Source organism: Martes martes, assembly GCF_963455335.1.
Source record: "Martes martes genome assembly, chromosome: 7".
Taxonomy (NCBI): domain Eukaryota; kingdom Metazoa; phylum Chordata; class Mammalia; order Carnivora; family Mustelidae; genus Martes; species Martes martes.
In genome coordinates this window covers 129,515,125-129,538,064 of record NC_137894.1, presented here as the reverse complement: position 1 = coordinate 129,538,064, position 22,940 = coordinate 129,515,125, and the positions used below count along the sequence as shown (strand labels likewise).

The following is a 22,940-nucleotide window of genomic DNA, read 5'->3' as shown; positions in this document are numbered from 1 at the left end:
TGGTGGGAATATGATACTTTGAGTACTTCCCTTGGAATTGTGTCCACTCTGGGGTGGGTCAGTTTGTTTCCGGTTGGTCTGACCTTGCTTGGACCGAGCCCCACCACCCAAACACTTCCAGGATTACCTGGGGAGGTGGGATGTTGACTGCCCTATGCCTGGTTCAGCCAGATCAGATGAGGCTGAATGGTGGAGATCAGCATGGTTCCCAGAGGAGGCAACAAGCCTGCCTTCCAACTGGTGTCCCAGGCAGGTGCAGGAGACACTGGCAGAACCAGTTGAACCAGCATCTTGGGTAAGGTTTGGCCCATAGTTTTTTCCTGTTTGCTGTTTCCTCTGGCAGAAGTGGAAACACTCTGCTTGGCAGGTTAGCTCAGTTGGTTAGAACTGGAAACATCTACACTCTACTTATTTTGTGGTTGTACATAAACCCAATGCAACCAGCACTGTATCATTATATATATAGTATTATGTATTTTTTATATATATATATTTTTTTCCCTCCAAAACCCAATGTAAATAGAAGTTGAGGCTATAATTTAATTCTAAGCAATTTAAGAATAATTAAGGCCCAGGATACTGAGTTTCTCTCTCATCAATCACTCCCTGCTAGATACCTAGGAAAATAAATTCACTTATTCAGGTCACCAGGGTACTACCTACCTACTATACTGGGTCGAAAACAGCCCAATTATCCATTGTGGATTAGTGAATTATAAGATCATGATTTTTAAGAATGTATTGAAACTACTCAGCCAGAATGGTATAATAATATACTTATATCATTGAATTTGGGTGAATACTAAGTAACATAGCAATAACTGTAAAACACTCGACAAAATCCCTGAGCAAGCACCAATAAATTTTAGCTATTATTATTTGCATTCACTCAAAAAGAATTTTTTTGAGCAGCTAGTACCTGGCCAGATAGTCTATTAGGGGCTAGCGAGTCCATCATGAGTGAAATAGGCAAGCTTTCTCCCTTCCTGAAGTGGAAAGACAGACACCAAACAAACTCAATCAAGAGTTAACAGTTCCTTATCTTCGTCCTTCTGTACGTGTTTGGGGGTTCATCAGTGAACGCAACAAAGACTCCCAACCCTTGTGGAACTTCTCTTTTAGATAATTAGCCCCACAGCTTTCTAATTGAGCATTTATTATTAGAAACGGTGGTAAGTGCTATAAATGCAAAGCCTGAGTGCTCAGGGAAGTCTTGCAGGAGGACCCCACGATGTCAGGTTTGAAGTCTGGAGAGAGTAGGTTTAACTGAGGAGAATGTGGAGATGGGGGCAGAGAACATCTGTTTAACGCTAGTAACGCACATGTAATTGGTGCTTTCCAGGTTACAGGGCCTTTTCACAAACGTGCTAGGGGCCAGGACTGCCAAAGATGGGAGATGGCCCCGGCATCAGAGCTGTGCCCACAGACTGAATTCAGTCTCCGCTCCAGACCGCGTAGCCACAGCTGCCTCATTGGCTCTTTCCCAGGAAATCACTGACAGTTGCTGCCTCCGTTTCCCTAGCTCTCCATTGGCGGGAACAGTGAGTGCCAACTACAACAAGAATGACCTCTGAGAGCTGAACTCAGCTTCTTTCAACGTGTTACAATGAAAGTCACCCTCCTTCCCCCAGGAATGTGTCAGCATACATTCAGGGCTGGATGTAAATAATCCAGCGAGGGCTAAATAATCCAGCCCTGAGAATTGAGCTGTCTGTCTTCTTTCCCCAAAACATACATAATCCTGTAGTCCACGTTTCCCTTTGCTACTGAATTTTCTCTCCTTCAGGTTTTAAGGCTCCTCTTATTTCATTCCCATTAGCAAGTCTCACAGCCCGGTTCATATTCCAGTGACAAAATAGTTCACATAGTTCTGGGTAGACATAATATTTACGGGAACTGAAGGTGGGTGGATTCTGATAAGGGCTTGGGGATTGGTCTTCGTGCAGTCAGAATAGCAAAGAATTCAAGGAACTAACGCTTTGAGATGTTAGTGCCCCATGAACTTCCCAAATGTTCTTGCTTAAACCCCGTGTGAATATCAGCAGAACCCCGCAGAGTGTTGCCCTGGGTGAGAAAGGGGGGCTGGTTCAGGGTTCTGCTGTTTTACGGCACACATTCTAAGCCAAATTCTGTTTTTTATCAATAGCTCTCTAACACAGGGCAAAATGGAATGTGTCTGTTTTCAAATTCCTCTGAAAAAGGGTCCTGGAAGACCTCAGGGTCTGGTTTTGGGCTATTGATGTCACTATTTTCCAGGGCTTTCAATGAAAACTCTAAGCTGTTGAGAGAGATCTTACCAACTACTAGTTTTAGAGCAGAGCCGTTTATAAGAAGTCTCCATATGGGTCGCTACTGCACAAAAATGAAATAGACGTATCCATCCCCGGTCTGAAGCATAGTGACGGCTAGGGAGGAAAGTAAAGTGGGAAGAGCTGAGGCATTTCCCAATTTGGTAGCACTGATCCAAATTTTGGTGCTATTGTCTGGGGGAGGGAGAGATGGTTTAGTGGCAACTCAGACACTAGAGCTTGAGGTGCACATGGCAAGGACAGAGGGTTGCTGGTTCCAGAGAGTTGGGAAAATCAACAGTTCTGTTTCCCGGTACTTAACTTTACATTGGAAAGCATCTCCTCTGTCCAGAATGCTCTGTTCTTTGTCCTTCCATGCCTGGTTCCTTCTTGTCATGTACTTCTCATGACGAAAGCCACCTTCTTCCACCTCATCCGAACACTCACAACGCATCCCTCCATTTTCAGGACCTGCCCAGCACTCACATGGATCTGTTATTTTTGTTTGTTTCCTTGTCTATTACATTACTGGACTGTGAGCTTCACTTTAACAGGAAGCTTGTCTGTGTACCAGGAATTCCAGGGACGGGCACATAGTAGATGCTCAGGAAAGGTACTGAACGACGAATACAGAATAGGATAATCATCCCTGTGCTATCTGATTATGAAAAAAATGAACTTTGTAGAGGTCTTACTTAGTACCCGCAGGTAGTTGTTTTTTCTGGCTCTTATGCAAGGTAATAATAATTTGAGGCATGTGAAACCCCTTTCTTCCCTGGAGGGGATTCTGAAACCAATGGAAAAGTAGAAAGCAGAAGAGAGCTATCTGATAAGACTACAACTAAATTAATCTCAAACCAGATGTGTGATAGAAACACCATAGGGCTGCTCTTATCTAAACATACCATCTAAAATCACTTCATTTGAACTGCTTTGGAGTTCTCTACTATTATTTTTATTTTTCAAGTACTTCTCTGGTCATTTTACCACACGGGCCAGAAATGGGTAAGGAGTGTCGAAATATTCACTGTGGCTTAGAACTGCTGTTCGATGAGCCTGCTAATCTGGCAGGCAGGCCAGTGAGTGGAGTGCTATTTGAAGAACACCAGGTTTTCTCCATCTCCCCCGCCTATTTCACAACCCCTTGCTTCACTCTTTTCCAAGTTCCAAGCTCAGACAGACACCAGCTGGATGAAGCCCTGGCTCACAAAACCTGACTTGAGTAGGCAAAGTCATAGGAGCCAAGTGACCCAAAGCCCCGCCTACCGTGAAGTGTCCCATTCACGGGGAAAGCGAAGATTCTTCAACCATACCCTGTGCACAGTTTACCCAGAGTTTATTCCAAACCACCTGATTAATCTGGAGGGAGAACAGAATGATTCTGCCAAACAATGCAAATGAAGAATCCTGTGGGTGCTGATCCCGTCCACCGAGCTAAGCGATCTGAACTGGGTAGGAACACGTGACACTGATATAACCTTGAAGATCAGCTCCAGCCCAGAGAGGGCTGATATAGGCAAGCCCCACATTCAGGCCTCAGGTGATCCTGCGGTATGCGATACTCCAGGCCTGTCCAGTGCAAGTCTAATACTCAACAAATAGTGACCTGGCCCTAGCCACCTGCCCAGTTAAGGCTGGATTGCCCAAGAAGCCAAGTAAACACATGCTGAGGCCAGGACTGGGGCAGGGATGGGGGTAAGGGCCATTCAAGAAAACACTGGGAAAATTGTAGCTGTCATTCTAAACTCATTTATTGAGGGCTTGTTCCTGTGCAAGGCACCGTTCCTGGGGGAACCAGCGATTTTTTTCCTCTCTCATGAATTCATGTACAGGCCTTATTCCAGCATACTGGTAAGTTTTATTTTTTAAATAAAATTTTATTTTGCAATTTAATATTGTCTTTATTTTGAGCCGCTTGGGAGGGTACCATAATCATTTTAGTCTTGGGGCCATAAACATTTTATTATGGCCCGATTTGCAGTGCTTTTAAACAACAACAACAAAAAGTTAGGTTTTTAACCTTAATGCCCAAATATTTTCTTTTCTTTTTTTTTTTTAAGTGCCCAAATATTTTCTAAAAAGTTGCTTGTAGTGTTAACTTGATTTTGTGAAAAAGAAAGAATTTGGAGATAACCTGCCCTAGACGGAATTTCTCGTTGTGCTGATCACTGTTCTGGATGGGGGTGATTGTGGATTTAAAACTATAGCACCTGTACCCTCTCATAGGACAGGTAGTAGTAGAAGCATTTAGACAGCAAATGTGATGATTCTGTACAGTTCCCAGAATGGGTGTGCCCATGGGTTTTGTAAGCATCTAAATTATCATGCCTGATAAAGAAAGTGCTGATCAGGATTTTGGTTCTGCTCACTTGCGGAAGATATAGGTAAGAAGTCACCCATCAGACCCCTTTATCCAAAAAGAGAATCCATACTGCCTTTTCCACCACAAGGACAATAAAGGATGAGTTTCTGTTTAATGCCCATTCTTCCCGCAAACTTATTGAGTGCCTTCTACTGTCAAGAAGCTAGCCACTGAGGATAGTTTCCTACTGAGAAAAACAGGTAAGATTCCTGCTTTTGTGGAGATTATGGCCTAATGGGGAAGGCAATGAAAGGGTATATCAACGAATAAATAGGGTAACATGGTGATACGTCCTAGATAGAAAATAAGACCAGGTAATATGACAGAAAGTGACTGAGGGATGCCACATTGGATGGGGACAGGATGGGCTTCCTGGAGAACTGACTCTTGTGCAGACATTAAGGAAGAGGCAACATGTCAAGATTTGGGGGTGGAGGTGGGGGGAGAGGAAACAATGGGAAGAAGCCCCAGCTGCAGACCCAGCTTGGCATATTTGAGGAACAGAAAGAAGGCCAGTGTGGCTGGAGTCGAGCAAAGGAGGGAAAGTGGTTCAAGATGAGGTTGGAGAGCTAGACCGAGGCTGGATCATATACCTGGTAGACTTCAGTAAAGAGTACAGATTTTTTTCTTAGTGTAATTCTGTAACTTGGCCACTAAACAGGCTTGGAGGGAGTTATGATTTAGGGTTCGGGGTTATGATTTAATTCAGAGCCCTACTAAGGGGGAGAGTAGATTTCCAGCATGAGATCTGTCCCTGTCTTAATTGATGACCTCTCAGTCTTGGGTGGGCCAGAGTCTGAAGGTGGAAGTCTTCAGTAGAGTCATTTTTGGGATTTTACCAGTGATCTCTAACTCACTGACACCCCAGGTAAAATATCAGTGGGGAAAATCAGACCTCAGCTTGGAGTTGCATCTGGAAGTTTTCTTGTAGCACACAATCAAATTCTAAACTAAGACCAAAAATGTTCACATCTGAGAATGAGACTCTAATCTGTAGATCAGAAGGCAGCATAACTCTGAATTCCTACATACTAGTCAGGATTTTCCTGGTTTAGATGGAGGATTTTTTTTTTTTTTTGCATCACAATTTATTACTGTCTCTTTTAAAGATCTTTCTTGTTGAGCAAGGTGGTGGATAAAGTGGCGTAAACTATGCTTGAAATGTCTTAACGCCTTGGAGCACGTCATGTGGCAGCCCATTCTGGCGATCTGGGGCCCTCCCCATGCTGACTCGGAGATTTTCCCCATTGGATGGGAGTCCCGCAGTTGTAGGTTTTGCTCAGGGTGTGTTGTCCTATAGGTTTAGTGACCTAGAAGGGGTTCTTTTGGAATTCCAGCATCTGAGTCCCATCAGAGCTTCGGATGATCAGCTCAGGACATCCAAGGAGCTGAGAGCCTGGAGGGGACTTGCTTGTCTGCCCATGCAGGAAGTTTCAGCATGCCTGACAATGACAGTCCGATGATGCTGGCTGTGGTGAAAAATGCTGCCAGCTTGGACTGAAAAAGGTGTCATTCTTCGGCACCATAACTATTCCTCAATTTCCTCAGCTCCAGATGGAGTATATCCTAGGGGCCACACGGAGCTTTGTGTAAATGCTCACATTAGCAGAAGGAAGGGGATCCCTTTGAATCATCATCTCCTGTCAAAAAGCCAAGAGTTGTTCAGAAGGAAAAGTTTTCTCCCAAAGAGGCTAAATCCCTAGTACTAATTAGTGGTGGCAGTGGTGTGTGTGTGTGTGTGTGTGTGTGTGTGGTGATGGTGGTGATAATCCTGTGCCTCCACTGTTTTAAAATAGGAGCAGTGTTCTTGCTCACTGTCTGAGCCATAGGCTGAGTAACCTTGACCCCTAAAGCCCTCCTTTGGGTGTCATGTGTGTGTGTGAGTCCGGCAGGAATGGTGGGTCCAGACGTTTAGAATGAATAAATTAGAGGGTGGTGGTAACATGGTCATTGTCATTGCAGACAATGTGGCATTTATGTATGGGCACTGGCTGTCTTTATCATGGGGCTTGATGACAAGGGCAAGTTTGATCTTTCATCACGAACCGCTGGGGTGTTCTTTAGACACAGAGCCTGCACCAGCTGAAAATAGCCCTCACATCTTGTTATTTTCTCTTTCCCAATTTCTGCCTATTCATACCCAAGAATAAAAGACTCAGCCTGTTCAGCTTTTCCAAAGATTTAAAGAACCCCATCCATTGATTGCTAAGGACCCATAAAGGACGATGTTTGCCTTGCTTGGGTGAGGGTGTTCATTCCTTCCTTCATTCATTCGTCCATTCAAGAGATACCTACTGAACGCCCACTGCGGACCAGGCACTGTGCTGGGTGCTAAGTGAACATCGGTACGTGAAAAAGACAAAGGCCACAAGTGTGTAGATATTAAACAAGGCTAAGAAGCGACTTCCCCAAGTCCCTGAAGGAGTTGATTTTGCTATGCACATCTTCCTGACTTCTGGTCCCGTGCTCTGACCACAACTCCTCACCGCTAGACCACACTTCCCCAAATAAATAACTACTTCTGCATGCTGGGGACGGGTTGTGTGCGGCAGCATTTACGTAGGCGGCACAGACAGCAGCCTTTCACTTAATGTTGCAATAACACCAGGCGAAACAATGTGCACTGACTTCCAGAGTTACTGAACAAACGCTTGATGTGGGTCAGGTCTCTTAATTCAAATGCCAGAAAAGTGCAAAATAGGAAAAGTCTCCATCTGATAAGGAACAACTGTTGAGGAGAGATAGATTTGTTTTCAGTTTGGGTTAAAATCAGATACAGGATTCAACCCTCCTTTTCACTCTTGGATCCCCAAATAGGAGGAACTCAGCACACAGATAATCACAAACTGCGTAAGTTTTGGTTTTATACGCTCAGACTTGTCCAGAGCACAGAATCCCTGCCCTGCTGGAAGGCAGCACTATGTTTGCTCACAGAGGCACATACACATCTGTCTCAAAGTCACCCTGACCTTGGCAAATGGCAAAGATAATTTCACTTGTCGGTTCTGATTTCCCTCTATTTTAAGGCGACGCCATGTGAGCTCCAGATGAAAAATGTGGTTTTGCAGCCCTGAAATGGATTGAGAGGTGAGAGTACATTAGAATGATCACAGATCCAGATCTCTGGCATTTCAGTCTTGATCGTGTCATTTCCCAGAGGACAGTGGATCCAGGTCCCATCTCTGTACTGTAGTCACTTCCTCTGAGACTGCTCTCTGAACCCTACCCTGTGTTCCATCTCACCCTGTTCCTACCTCTGTCCAGACACTTAGTGCTGCTCTGCTATTCTCTACTGAATTTGTCAGTCTTCTCCCCAAGACCGCAATCTCTCGGAGGGTAGGGACTTCCACTCTGTTCATTACAGTAAGTGCTAGCCCCCAGCACTCACAGGGATGCACGGCCACAGGAGACTTTCAATAGTTCTCTGACAAATAAATAAAAGAATTATGCATTCATGGTTCTGTCCTTTCCAGAGGATGGATTTATTAAGTCTGCAACGCTCTGGTCATGATGGTGCCAGAGAGGAAAGAGTTAAGCTATTGGAGAGGAGCTGGGTTCATCCAAAGACCCCTTTCCTTTTATTGGCAAAGACAGGATAAAGTGATATATGGAATAAATCCTGGATATAAAATCTTGACACACCCTTTAGGTGCTGGGCTGAGCTGATTCTCACTCTGAAGGGGAAGTCAATGAAATCATTCTAGGTTTTCTCTTAAGTGGCCTGCGATCCAGTTGTGAGTGGAAGGCAAGGCCGGACCCAGGAATTCAAAGCTTGACCTACTTTATCTGAGCTAATAAGAAGGGAAATGGATTTGCCCTCAGCTCTCATAACTTTTTTTTTTTTTTTTTTTTTAAATAATCAAGGACAGTGAAGTAGCCTGACAGATGAGAGAATCAAGAGAACTGAAGGCCGAAGAATGGCTTTTGGATTCGGGGCATCTTCGAGAAGTCTGTGTTTATGTATTATGTGTTTTTCCTTCTCTCTCTCCTTTTTAAAATGAGGGGGGGAAAAGCGCCAGAATTCCCACCAACATAAACTAGTGACATACAATGATGAAATTCTGTTTTCACCTCTGCCTGTGACAGGGAATGCAAAAATAGCAAGTGGCCCAGTTCCACGAATCCCCGCCTCCCTGCCCTCCCAGCTCCCGCCGGGTTCTCATCTCTAAGAATGGAGGTTAGCGCACGGCCGCGCGCGAGCCGCACACGCAGCCCCCGACCCGGAGGATGATGTCAGGCGGCGGGAGTGGCAGCAGCCGGGCCGGGGAGGCCGAGGCCCCGGGGGAGCGAGGAGGGAGGGCGGCCTGGCCGGGCGGACGGCGCGCCCGGTCGCGCGGCGTCGCCTGGAGACAGCCCTGGCGGCGCAGTGTTGCTGTAAACAGCCGCTTCCCTGTTACTATCTATAGCAGGATCGCCTGGCTCCCGGGTGCGGCGGCTGGAGGCAGGTCGGCGGTTCGGCTCCCCGAGCGCCCCGAGGGATCCGCCCCCTGCCCTAATCCCGCCTCGCCCCTTTCCAGGGGCCCACCTTGAGCCCCTGGCCCGAAAGAGGGGGGGAAGGGATACAGGGACTCTGCTGGCATCTGCCACTTTGCGTCCCCGAGGAGGCCGGCGCGCTGCGACCCGGGAGGGGGCAATATGACCCCGGTGTCCTTTGCAGCGGAGAAGGAGGCTGGGGGCATCTTGGGGGGACACAACGCACTCCCGAGCACCTAGCCGCCCAACCCCGTTTTCCAGGCCACAGAGCCGCGCCTGAGGTCCCAGCGGCTGAGGTCTCCTGCCTGGGAGCTGCTGGCTAGGATCCTTCCAGCGCCCCCGTCCTCCCCCCTCCAAGTCCGCGCTGGAAAATCACCCGCTGTGGGCTGCTTGTAAGCCCAGCTTCCTGGGGAACCGAACACTAACTCCCCAGCTCGGACTTACGCTCCCCCAAAGGCTCTCTTCACCCAGTACCCCCAACTGACCACCTTGTCCACATAGCACCCCTCCCCGCCCCGCAACCCCATCCCACTCCCCAGGCCCCAGCTCAGAACTAGGCAAACGAACCCATCAGACATCCTTGCATGGAGGTTCTGCACAAGGTTTACTGGCTGGTGTCTGAGAGATTTGACAGTAACACTAATATGCCTAAGTATGGCCGAGGGAAAAAAAAAAACAAAACCACGCACTTTTTTTTCCCTCAAAAACGGAAAAAAACCCCACCCAAAACGAAACAATTAAAATCAAAATACCCAACATCGTAGATAAAGTAGGTTATCGTATTCTCTTATTTTGGATCTCCCGACTTTTCTACTTCCAAATGCGGTAACAGCCCTAGTATGGCTCCAGGCTGGGGGCTAGAGGGTCTACTTCCACAGTTTGCACTTAATTAGGGCTAGAATTGGGAAAGGACGGGGGTCGGGGGAAGGCATTCCTTCCGGGGCCGAGGCTTAAACCCCTGGGCTGTGTACCTGCTTCTCCCATACCTGAGCCCCAGCACGTTTCCGGGGTTCCGTATGCCAGTAAAAAGGCTCCCGCATCCCATCCCCCAACCCGCCCCGGGAACAAGGGTCCGCATTGAACCAGGTGCGAATGTTCGCTCGCCTTCTTCGCCTTTCCCGCCTCCCCTCCCCCGGCCGCGGCCCCCGCCTCCCCCCTCGCTGCACCCTCGGTGTTGGCTGCAGCCGGCAAGCAGTTCCCGTCAATCCGTCCCCCCTTACACAGGATGTCCATATTAGGACATCTGCGTCAGCAGGTTTCCACGGCCGTTCCCTGCGGTCGTGGGGGGAGCCATCCCCGGAGTCCCTCATCATAGGGGGTCCCCGAGACGCCTAAGACCCAGATTGTTAAACACTCAGGGGATAAGGAGTCAGGCCAAGACGGAAGGCGGGGAGCGGCGAGGGCGGCGGGGGCGGCAAGGAGGCCGCAGAGGTGTCCAGGTCCGCTCGCCACCCCCCTAGCTCCGCGATGGTAGCGCCCATGACGTGTGTGGGGGCTCATTCATAGAATGCTGTTATAAAGGCAGTGGCTGCGGCGCCTCGTACTCCAACCGCATCTGCAGCGAGCAGCAGCGAAGCCGAGACAGAGCCGGCGGCGGCGGCGCAGCGAACGAGCCGTGACCGCGCTCCTACCTAGCTCTGCCCGGCGGCTCCTACCTGTCTCTGCCCCCAGCCCCTCGCCCCGGCCCAGACTCACCGCGACCATGATGTTCTCTGGCTTCAACGCCGACTACGAGGCGTCCTCCTCCCGCTGCAGCAGCGCCTCCCCGGCCGGGGACAATCTCTCCTACTACCACTCACCGGCCGACTCCTTCTCCAGCATGGGCTCGCCCGTCAATGCGCAGGTGAGCCTGGTTTCGCGCCGCCGCGGGGCCCGGGGCCCGGGGCCCGGGGGGGGGGTCCCCGGGGAGGAGACACCGGGGCGGGACGCTCGGGAAGACGAGTCGCGGACCCCTTTGATCGGCCTGGGAGGCTGCCCCGGCCGGAGCAGCCCTGTGTCGGGAGCCCCGGACTTGTTCCGAGCGCACGCACGCTTGTCGTAGTAAGAGCTAGTTGCCTTCTGCCGCGGCGGGCTGCTCCTGAGCTGCCCTCGGACCGCGCTCTCTGCCTGGTCTCTGACATTTCGCTGGGGCAAAACGTGTCCCAAGCAAAGACTCGCGAACTAGAGCCCGACTCCTCCGGGAGGCGACCGAAAGCGGCAATCCCCCCTCCCCTAGCAGCCTGGAGCAGGGAGGAGGGGCGGGGGAGGAGGGTGAAGCCGGCGGGTGTGTAAGGCAGTTTCATTGATAAAAAGCGAGTTCATTCAGGAGACTCCGGAGCGGCGCCTGCGTCAGCGCAGACGTCAGGGATATTTATAACAAACCCCCTTTCAAGCGAGTGATGCCGGAGGGATAACGGGGACGCAGCAGCAGGGTGGAGGAGAAAGGCAGCGCGTTGCGGATTTCTTGAGAGGGAACGTGGAGACCTTCCATCCAGGAAGAGCGGCATATACAAAGACCCGAGCCGTCCCGGGCATGCTGCTTCTCCCTCTCTCTCCCTGCGGCATGCGGCACTGGAAACTCGGCTCGCCCCACCTGTGTCCGGAACCTGCTCACTCACGTCAGCTTTCCCCTTCTGTTTCGTTCTAGGACTTCTGCACGGATCTGGCCGTCTCCAGTGCCAACTTTATCCCGACGGTGACTGCCATCTCCACCAGCCCGGACCTGCAGTGGCTGGTGCAGCCCACCCTGGTGTCCTCCGTGGCCCCATCCCAGACCAGAGCCCCCCATCCCTATGGAGTCCCGACCCCCTCTGCTGGGGCTTACTCCAGGGCTGGAGTCGTGAAGACCATGACCGGAGGCAGAGCTCAGAGCATTGGCCGGAGGGGCAAGGTGGAACAGGTGAGGAGTTGTTCAGCGCCTCAGTAGGGTGCATGGGTTGGCATTGGTGGAGATGGGGGAGGACAGGAGACAGCGTGAAGCCACTACACAGAATTCACTATATGTCCTCAGTGGGCAACCCTGGCTCCAAGCCATTTCCATCCCAGGCCAGACTCTGATAGTCCTACCCCAAGAAATGCTCTAAGAGTTTGTTCCCTAAGACGTTCCTATCTCATGCTTTTAGACTGGGCTCCTCTTTGTTCTCTTGCTGAGGATCTTATTGTAAATGCAAGTCACACCCAGCCCGCAACGGCAGGTTAGCAATGGCTTCCTAGCAGAGGTGCCGGGAAGCTGGCAAGCTGCAGGGGCCGGTTTCACGGGGGTGAATGAACAGAGCTGATGGCAGACCTTGTTACTGACTGTTGGTCTTTCCGAAAATTATTTTTCTAGTTGTCCCCAGAAGAAGAAGAGAAAAGGAGAATCCGAAGGGAAAGGAATAAGATGGCCGCAGCCAAGTGCCGGAACCGAAGGAGGGAGCTGACGGACACACTCCAAGCGGTAGGTGGATCCTGTGGCTCACTCCTTTTTCAAACTTAGGGGCAAAGTTGGAGACTGGGTATAGGGGAGCAGGGTCAGTGAGTAAGCCCATGTCTTACACTTTGCTTTATCCCTCCGGATACAGGAAACAGACCAACTGGAAGATGAGAAGTCTGCTTTGCAAACTGAGATTGCCAACCTGCTGAAGGAGAAGGAGAAGCTAGAGTTCATCCTGGCAGCTCACCGACCTGCCTGCAAGATCCCCGATGACTTGGGCTTCCCCGAAGAGATGTCTGTGGCCTCCCTCGATCTGAGCGGGGGCCTGCCCGAAGCTGCCACCCCTGAGTCGGAGGAGGCTTTCACCCTGCCCCTCCTCAATGATCCCGAGCCCAAGCCCTCCGTTGAGCCAGTCAAGAGCATCAGCAGCGTGGAGCTCAAGGCCGAGCCCTTTGATGACTTCCTGTTCCCAGCATCGTCCAGGCCCAGTGGCTCTGAGACCGCCCGCTCCGTGCCAGACATGGACCTGTCTGGTTCCTTCTATGCAGCAGACTGGGAGCCCCTGCATGGTGGCTCCCTGGGGATGGGGCCCATGGCCACAGAGCTGGAGCCCCTGTGCACCCCCGTGGTCACCTGTACTCCCAGCTGCACTACCTACACGTCTTCCTTCGTCTTCACCTACCCCGAGGCTGACTCCTTCCCCAGCTGTGCGGCTGCTCACCGCAAGGGCAGCAGCAGCAACGAACCCTCCTCTGACTCGCTCAGCTCACCCACACTGCTGGCCCTGTGAGCAGGCAGGGAGGGGAGGCAGCGGGCGCCCGCAAGCGCCACTGCCCGAGCTGGTGCATTACAGAGAGGAGAAACCCGTCTTCCCTCGAGGGTTCCGGTAGACCTAGGGAGGACCTTATCTGTGCGTGAAACACACCAGGCTGTGGGCCTCAAGGACTTGAAAGCATCCACGTGCGGACTCAAGTCCTTACCTCTTCCGGAGATGTAGCAAAACGCATGGAGTGTGTATTGTTCCCAGTGACACATCTGAGAGCTGGTAGTTAGTAGCATGTTGAGCCAGGCCTGGGTCTGTGTCTCTTATCTCTTTCTCTTTAGTCTTCTCATAGCATTAACTAATCTATTGGGTTCATTATTGGAATTAACTTGGTGCTGGATATTTTCGAATTGTATCTAGTGCAGCTGATTTTAACAATAACTACTGTGTTCCCGGCAATAGTGTGTTCTGATTAGCAATGACCAATATTAAACTAAGAAAAGATATGACTTTATTTTCTGGTAGTTAGAAATAAATAGCTATATCCATGTACTGTAGTTTTTCTTCAACATCAATGTTCATTGTAACGTTACTGATCATGCATTGTTGAGGTGGTCTGAATGTTCTGACATTAACAGTTTTCCATGAAAACGTTTTATTGTGTTTTTAATTTATTTATTAAGATGGATTCTCAGATATTTATATTTTTATTTTATTTTTTTCTACCTTGAGGTCTTTTGACATGTGGAAAGTGAATTTGAATGAAAAAATTTAAGCATTGTTTGCTTATTGTTCAAAGACATTGTCAATAAAAGCATTTAAGTTGAATGCGACCAACCTTATGCTCTTCATTCTGGAAGTTTCAAAAGATTCTGAAATGTATCGGGAGACCAGTTTGTCCAGAAGGGTGGCTCCTGGAGGAGGACACGCCCCTTCGTTTGATCTCTTATCAGAACAGAGCAGGAAACTCTGGAGCTGATGTTGGAATATCTTACAAATATGTGTGTTCACTTGGCGGTGCTAAGATCCTCTAGCAGATTCTGGGGAGGGAGGAATTGGCTGTGCAATAGTTTTTGTGGGAACATGTCTGCCAGCTTCTCTCTCTGTTTTGAAAGTCAAAAGGGGGGAATATTTAAATCTAGTTGTGCTTATATTAAGTGGAAATACCTTGATCTTAACGGGATCCCTTCAGCAAACAGAGTTAAGCTTCATACAAACTACTTTAACTTCTTATTCCCACAGAATTATGTGAGGGTTACTCCCACCTTAAAGGTGAGCAAATTGAAGAATGGTTAGAATGAATGACTTTCTCAGTGTTCCACTAGTGAGATTCCGGTCTTAGCTTCCTCATTCCTTACCCTATCTCTAAGGTCGAGCTGTCTCTTAATAGTTGGTTAAAAAAGAAAACTTCTGAGGCCTTAATTCCTACATACATTTAGTTGGACTATTTTTATTCTCATAAGGAAAGGAGGGCTATTGTCCTATCCCTTAGTAATAAATGCCTTAAAATTTCTGATATTTCTGGAACATCATATGCCTGTCATTTAGCTTACACTGGGGGAAGAGAAAACTGACTCCGAGAGTTTGAGAGAGATCTGGAGCAGTACAAACAGTGGTTGATCATTGGGTAAATAAAAAGTTACATAATAGCTCATTATGGAGAAGTCAACATGACTCTGAATAGGCTGTAACTTAGAACCTTTATCGTCTTAAAGAAGAACATGACCTTTGTCTGGGCACCTCTAGTAATGAGGCCCTTACACGCAGCATGCACGAACCACAAAGAGAGGAGCCCTTCTCCCCGCTGCTCTCAGGCCCCATGCTGGCCCGGTGCTTGGAAGCCAGATCCACACCTGCCTGGTGGAAGAGAGCTTCAGTGCTAGCCTCCCAGTGCTTCGGTGATAATGAAAATCACTGGGTGGTTATGGGGTGTCACACGCAGTCAAGTTGAAAGTCTTAATTGAAAATGACAGTTCCATTGAGGTTGATGTTCTCACCTATGACCTCCCCGTGCCCCACATGATAATTGACATTTGAAACAAACTTACTTTAGGCTCTTAAGAGCACTGATAGATCACATACCACTTACATATTACTTTTGCCTGTCTTGCAATAATGGAAGTGACTTTAGACTCTGTTTGCTGTTCAGAGGATAAATTTTCTGTAGTCTTTATTATCACTATTATATTAGTGAGTGGGGGAGGGGCAGAGGGAGAGGGAGAGAATTCTTTTTTTTTTAAAGATTTTATTTATTTATTTGACACACAGAGAAATCACAAGTAGGCAGAGAGGGGAGGAGAGGCAGGCTCTCCGCTGAGCAAAAACCTGATGCGGGACTCGATCCCATGACCTTGAGATCATAACCTGAGCTGAAGACAGAGGCTTAATCCACTGAGCCACCCAGGCGCCCGAGAGGGAGAGAATCTTAAGCAGCCTCCACGAGCTGGGGTGGGCAGTTGGGGTACTCGATTTCACAACCCTGAGATCGTGACCTGAGCCAAAATCAAGAGTCTGATGCTCAACCAACTGAGTGACCCAGGTGCCCCTCTGTAGACTTTAAATATGGCCTAGACTAATTACAGAATTACTGCAACTAACACCCAGATCTGAAATAACAAGGTGAGATACCCTGTAAGGAAGCCAGCTGGCTCCCCTTAACATGCACAGAAATAACAACCCACGGAAGGAGATTTCCCAGGTGCAGAAGTGTGGCTGGACCTGAGCCCTAGACACTGAACTGCTCCCAGGACCTGACTCATGGCCCTGTCAACCCCATGATGGCCAGAGAAAGAACACTGCTTTCCCTTTGACAGCCCTAGCCTATGCCCAGACCCTTCTTCTAGTTCACCATAACCCAGTGGAGACCAGGCTGCCCCACCCACAAGACCACAATGCAGGGCGAGGGAGAGGTACCTGCTTATGGGGAATCCTTTTAACAGGCTTCTCAAAGGCCAGAGTGTGCTCCACAGGGTTGACATCCCACCTGTGGACTATTCTCTTCGGATCAAGAGAAGAAAGGAATTCCCTCTCTTTCAGCCAAAGGGATCTTCCCAACTCCTGAGTCAGGATTAAAAAACTCCCATGGATAATGGATTCTAGAAATGTCAACTTCCTTTGGGAAAAGATTGGTTTCTACCCATGAGATATGACCTCACGCTGGTCTTAACAAAACAACAATCCCCAAAGATATAAAAGATACACATATAATAGAAAGGGTTGGGAAAAAGGATGGGAGGGGTCATATCCTTATGGGGGGGAACATGTCTACTTTCCTCATCAATGGATCCCCAGACCTGTCGCCGTGTCTGGTGCATAGTTTAGGGTTAATAAATATTTGCCTGGTGGATGAAGGAATACATCCTGTGCTATTTCCGTGAGCAGAAATAAATTCCACACATATTCTCCAAATTCTATTTCAAGGGCACCCGGCCAGTTAAGTTGGTAGAGCATGTGACTCTTGATGACAGGGTTGTGAGTTTGAGTCCCACATTGGGGAAAAAAAAATCTCCTATATCCAGACTCTTTTATGACATTAAGCAATGGGGATTTCATGTCTTTTATGTCTGGCTTCAAACACACGCCCCACTCTGTTCTTGGCTCCTGAAATTCATCTACTGCCTCCTCTGGATTACCTCTGCCCATTCAATTTCAAAGTAAATACCCTGCCATAGTGTTTCCAGCTCCAAATTGATTTTAGGTAGAAAAAAGGAAGAAGAAAAAAAATACTTATCTATTTAAAAAATACTTATCTATATAATAGTGGATTATAGATTCTATATCGTCTTTACACACCCCTGCATCCTGTGCAATTATTAAAATCAAAGGGTAGCATTCAGAAATTTGTTCTAATAACAGTAATTTTGTATCAACAACAACTTTCCATGTGTGAATGAAAGTAAATCAATTGCTATCTTTAATTAAAGGACAAAGGCACGGCAGAGGCGAAGTAAAAGTTCTCAGGTGATTGTTCTAAGGAGAGCACCTAAGTTTCAATGTTTTTCAAACCAAAAAAATCTAAAACAAACAAACAAAAATCAATCTTTAAACTGTCTATGAGATTTCATTTAAGCACAGAATAATCTGATAATCAGAAAATAAACGAGATGAGAGCACCATTTGAATGCTGAACATCAGATGGCTCTAAGGGGTGCTGTTTTGCTATTAACATTAAAGAGCTGACTCCTGACTCCTCCCCATCGCTTTCTAGTCCTTTTCCCCTACAAGCACCCTGCTCACCAGCCTTCCTTCCATTCTTTTTTTTTTTTTTAAAGGTTATATTTATTTATTTGACAGACAGAGATCACAAGTAGGCAGAGAGGCAGGCAGAGAGAGAGAGGAGGAAGCAGGCTCCCTGCAGAGGAGAGAGCCTGACGTGGGGCTGGATCCCAAGACCCTGGGATCATGGCCCGAGCTGAAGAGCAGAGGCCCAACCCACTGAGCCACCCAGGCGCCCCCTTCCTTCCATTCTTGATGCAAAGTGTGCTTGTTCCTGCTGCAGGACCTTTGCACTTGCTGTCCCTCTGCCTAAGCCTCTTTTCCAAGGCTGGATCCTTCCTGCCATTCAGAACTCAGTTCCAAGGACATCTCCAGGGGCCCTTCCCATACCATTCTATCTGAAGTATTGTGCCCATTTCCTCTCCATGACTGTGTTTCACTATCCTGCTTTGTTTCCCATAGCACACGTCACTGTCTGCAACATATAATTTGTGTGGTTTTTTTTTCTTTCCCTTTTTAACAAATTTCTGCCCTTCACCACTGCATTGTAAGTTCTGAATGCGCGGGACCCTTTTCTATCTTGATCACTTCTATATCCCCAGTATCTATTTGGCACTCAGATGCTTGTTAAATGGATAAGATGGATAAATAAGTTAAGGCAGCTGAAAATTAAAAAAAAAATATGTCTAAAGGGAGATAAATAGAATTTAAAAATAAAGAAAAGTTGTGTATTTCACGGACTTCTTTCTGGGTAGAAGAGCATGTCCTTCATTTAAAAAAATTCCTCTCCAGGGTTCTACAATATTAAGGTGAGAAAGTAGCTAGCGTGGGAAGAAATTTTAAGAGGCACCCAAAATACAAGCATATAGCAGGTCAGGGACACTTCCAGACTAATTACAAATTGAGAAATTTGTTTCAACATCAAATAAAGAATGGATGTACAGGTGACTATAGGTGTAATCATCTTCAAAGAAACAAACAAACCTATGTTTTTCACTCTTGTACTCTTGTTCATATGAAAATTTTAGACCATCACACGTATCCACTTGAGTTCATTGATGCCTAGCAATTGGTAAGCTAAGGCATAAAGCCTGCAATTTAGTCTGCATTAGCATAGAAGAATAAGGGTTAGCTGTTATTACTGTCATTGTCGATATCAATGTCATTATCATAATCATCGTTTACCAAGAATATGTCCAGACCTGAGGGAAAGCAGTTGGAAATAAAGTGTATTGAATTCTGACGAATGAGTTCAAAGTCCCCGAAGGGACCTGGCTGGATAGATTTCCACTTTCTTTGCATGTCAGAGAAAGTGACAGAAGCATGAACTGGTTTAGTTCAAAGCAATTCATTTCAGTGGCTTCACACACTCACTCAAGGACTAAACTCCTTGTTGCTTTTCCTTTGCCTGAGGGCAGAAAGGGCTCTTGATCATTGTCCCAGGGAGGCTGCCTGGCCTGATGGCCATCAGCTCTTCTTAATTAATAATTCCTTTCTACATTCCTCACCCTGACAAGGCGCTTAGGTTTGGTTCAGTCAGTTGAGGAGGGTAAGAACCCAGAGGGGTCTGATGGATAGGTCCATGAGGAGCCGGCCCCCAGGAAGGAGGACTTGTTAAAGGGCAGCACCTTCAACATTCCCGCGGATGGCCCAGGCCCCAGAGGCTGTCATGTCTACTTGTGTGGTCAGATTACAGAAACAGTGGATTGATTTTCAGGCTTTCTGACCAATTGTGAGACTCTCATCACAGCTCTAATTATCACAACTATGATAAATTAATCTAGATTTGAGAAATCGGATTCAATGTAGTAGAGTGGTTCAGAGCGCAGACTCAGCTTTGAATCCCAGCTCCCTGACCTTGGGCTAATTACTTCACCTCTCTGCACCTTAGTCTTCCCATCAGTAGAAGGAGAATAATTGAATCTACCTCTTGGGGTTGCTGCAAGCATGAAAAAAAGTTATGTATTGGGTGTTTGTTACAGTGTAGATATGTTAGCTATTATTTATTATCTCTATAATTAAGGGAGATGGGGGTCAGAGGAGAAAATATTTACCCTCTGGGGCAAGCATGGGCTTCATTTAATTCAATAAAAAGATTCTGGGTGTCTATTATTTATCAGGTGCTGGTTTCAGATGTGATCAAGGCACAGCCCTGTACTCACAGAGTTCATGGCCTAGGAAGGGAGAAAGACATGTAAACATATACATCATAATACATTGTGACAGTGAAAACAGCAGGTACAATGGTTGCACAGAAGAGGGAGTGATGACCTCTATCTGGGGGAGTCTCTGAGCCGGTGACCTCCAAGCTGGGCTTTGAAGATGGATGGAGTTTGCTAGGTGAGTGAGTGTCAGGTAGAAAAGATTCCTGGAGACAGAGGGCTGGCACTGTAAAGGCACAGACTCATAAAACAACACACTTGCTTTTGCTGGACTATAAAATGTGGGTGGAGGGGGGAGGAAGGGAGGAAGGGGGCTGTAAATTATAGAGCATTGTATAAGTACACTTGATTTCATTTACATTAATATTGCAGCATCAAAGTGGAAGGGGCAGGAGATAGGTCAAGAAGAGGTAACTGTGGCCAGATCACGAAGAGCCTGGTATTTACTTGCTTCAGTTGTGTGCAGGCTGAACGGAGGCAGGGGTGGTGGGAATGGAGAGGGAACAAGAGGTAATTAAGGGGTAGGAGTGTTGGGGCTTAGTGATTGAGTGGATGTGGGAAGTGAGGGAGGGAGATGATCCAAGTCACTCTCAGGTTCACTGGGCTGACACACAAGGAAGCTGTATGACTGAAGACAGCAAGAAGAGCCGATTTGGGGGAATGAGAAGGTAAGGTCTATGTTGTACATGTAGAGTTGGCTGTGCCTGTGAACATCCAGGGGGGATGTGGGCCGTTGGAATCACACGCTAGAAGTTCTATGTGTGAGTTTATAGAGTTTGTCTGGAGGCATGTGGCTGGGAGAGAACCTGGAGCCCTGGGGTATAATACTGATAATGGCTAACATTTCACGCATACTTGCTGTATGCCAGGCTGTGCTGGGCATTTCCTAGGCAATGCCCAATCAGGGACTATATCTGCTTCGCTCATCATTTTACTTCTTGTAACAGGCACATCCTGGGTACACCGTAATGATTTTGTTCAATGGGGGCTCCTGTTTTGTCCTCACAACAACCCTATGGGGCAGGTAGTATTAGGATCCTCGTTTTACAGGTGAGGAAAATGATCTAGGAAAGATTACACTGACCAAGGGCACTCACTTGTATGTAGCAGATCTGAGATTTGAAATCAGCTCTTTGTGACCATGAAGTCCGAAGTGTTCAACCACTTTGCTGGAATGTTAAAATCTGCACCTAAAAATGTACTTACATGACCTACAGTAAGACTCAAACCCCTTTGAGACTACCATATCCTGAGTGGGTTTCAAAAATCTCAGACTTCCCTTTCTAGCTTCAAAACTCTGATGTCAGAGGACTCCTGTGGAGATGTGCTGGCGAGGCCCACACCCCATCATTTAGTCTGGAAGGCCTGAGAAGTGGATGTAGTGCGACACTGCCAACAAATTATCACCCAGTTAGCAGCTTGAAACAACACGCATGTCTTCTCTCAGTTTCTGTGGACTCACTGCTTTAGCTCTGTCCTGTGTTCAAGGTCTCACAAAGCCGCACTCCAGGTGTCAGCCGAACTGAGTTTTCAGCCAGATGCTTGAATGGAGAAGAGTCTGCTTCTGAGCTCATTCTTGTTGTCCCAGGCTTTATTTCCTCAGGATTGTATACCTAAGGCCTGACTTTCTGCTGGCTGTTGGCCAGAGGCCACCGTCGGGTCGTGGAGGCGGCTTCCTCAACATGGCTGCTCACTTCGTCAAGCCTGCCAGGAGAACCTGCTAGTGTGTGCTGGTCAGATGGGCATCTATCTCTATAGGTCTCCCTTATAAAGGAGGAGATATAGGTAGATATGTAAATATTGCATATTATATATCATGGGAGTAACATCCCAATGCCTTTGCCATATTCTATTGCTTAGAGGCGAATCTTAGGTCCCACTTGCACTCAAGGGGAGGGATTTACACAAAGGCGTGGACACCGGGAGGTAGGAATTATTGGGGGTCCCCCCCAGGGTCCGTCATCCACAAAGGGCCACATTACCTGCTCAGAATTCACAAGTAATAATAAATCCAACTAAAGTTGGTCTGCTTTTTTTTTTTTTTTTTTTTTTTAGATTTTACTTATTTGCCAGAGAGAGAAAGGGAGTACACACAAGCAGGCAGAGAGGCAGGCAGAGGCAGCGAGAGAAGCAGGCTCCCCGCCGAGCAAGGAGCCCGATGCGGGACTCAATCCCAGGACCCTGGGATCATGACCAGAGCCGAAGGCAGCAGCTTAACCAACTGAGCCACCCAGGCGTCCCTGTCTGTTTTTTTATTAATGCCACGAACTGTCAATTTTAGATGTGACAAAAGACTCCTTCCTGGAAAAGTCTTGTTTTAAGGTCTTAACAGTTGCTGGGATTGCTGTTGATTTTTCACAGTGCACACGTAAGCTTCATTTTTAAAATTACTTATCCTTTAATGCATTATAATCTACATGGAAGTAAACTCCAAGTTGTACTAACGGTTGGTCCCCAACACATGGACTTAGCTATACGCCTTCATTTAAGAGGAAGTCTGTAATGGTTCAGAGTCATTTGAAATTGTTTTGGGTGCAATGCACGTCTCCAGCCCTCTGGTAGTACACAGAACTGTGTTTAAATAGATTTGAAATAAACGAGGACAACAGTGACTGTAAAGACTGAGAAACTGAACTCGAGGTACTTCAGTTCTGTTATTATATATGACCGTGTGGAGTTTTTGTGTTTAAAATTTAATGCTGTGAAGGAAACGATGCAAACTGAGACGTGCGATGTTTTTATTTGGTAAATACACATTGCAGCTAATACAGGAAATACTTAACTGAATTTAATATTAACTTTAGAGCGGAAAATTCCCTTACGATTATTTATTGTAAAACTGAAGAACAAAATCAGGAAAACAAAACATTACAACATTATATTTTGGTAGTTGCCTAATACTTGGTGAGCTACTGTTTTGCTGCTTAGGAATAAAAATAGCCAGCCCCAGCTTGGCTCACCATGTGCTGGACTCTTCCAAACACACTCACTCACGCTCACCCGGATCTGTATGAACTCGTTCAAACAATCCTAGCAGGTAAGACCAGCTATTAATCATATCGATAAAATACTCTGGGGGCACAGAAGGACGGTGATCTCCTCCAGATCATCCAACTAGAGCGGCAGAGCTGGAATTTGGACCCGGTCCTGTGGCTCCAATCCCTGAATTCTTAGCCGCTGGGGAGAAGAGACAAAGCGAAAGCAACATCCCCAACACCCCTGCAGACCGATGGAAGTCCTTCAAAAAGGACAGGAGGGCCGCTTTCCACTCCAGACCTGGCCCTGC

The 22,940-nt window shown here is 47.4% G+C and overlaps 1 protein-coding gene across 1 annotated transcript; it reads left to right on the top strand.

Annotated features, from left to right (window-relative positions):
- The first annotated feature begins 10,671 nt into the window (after positions 1–10,671).
- On the top strand, positions 10,672–14,112 carry FOS (Fos proto-oncogene, AP-1 transcription factor subunit). Its single transcript, XM_080808958.1, has 4 exons — positions 10,672–10,966; positions 11,750–12,001; positions 12,431–12,538; positions 12,663–14,112. Exons 1-4 carry the CDS (start codon positions 10,826–10,828, stop codon positions 13,302–13,304), a joined length of 1,143 nt encoding a protein of 380 aa, XP_080665084.1. The 5' UTR covers positions 10,672–10,825; the 3' UTR covers positions 13,305–14,112.
- Positions 14,113–22,940: the final 8,828 nt, after the last annotated feature.

Bases quoted from the DNA above. Each gene is read 5' to 3' on its own strand.
- FOS (XM_080808958.1), top strand. From the start codon at position 10,826: ATGATGTTCTCTGGCTTCAACGCCGACTACGAGGCGTCCTCCTCCCGC. The intron at 12,002-12,430 runs GTGAGGAGTTGT...TTATTTTTCTAG, and splicing joins GGAGGGGCAAGGTGGAACAG to TTGTCCCCAGAAGAAGAAGA. The intron at 12,539-12,662 runs GTAGGTGGATCC...CTCCGGATACAG, and splicing joins TGACGGACACACTCCAAGCG to GAAACAGACCAACTGGAAGA.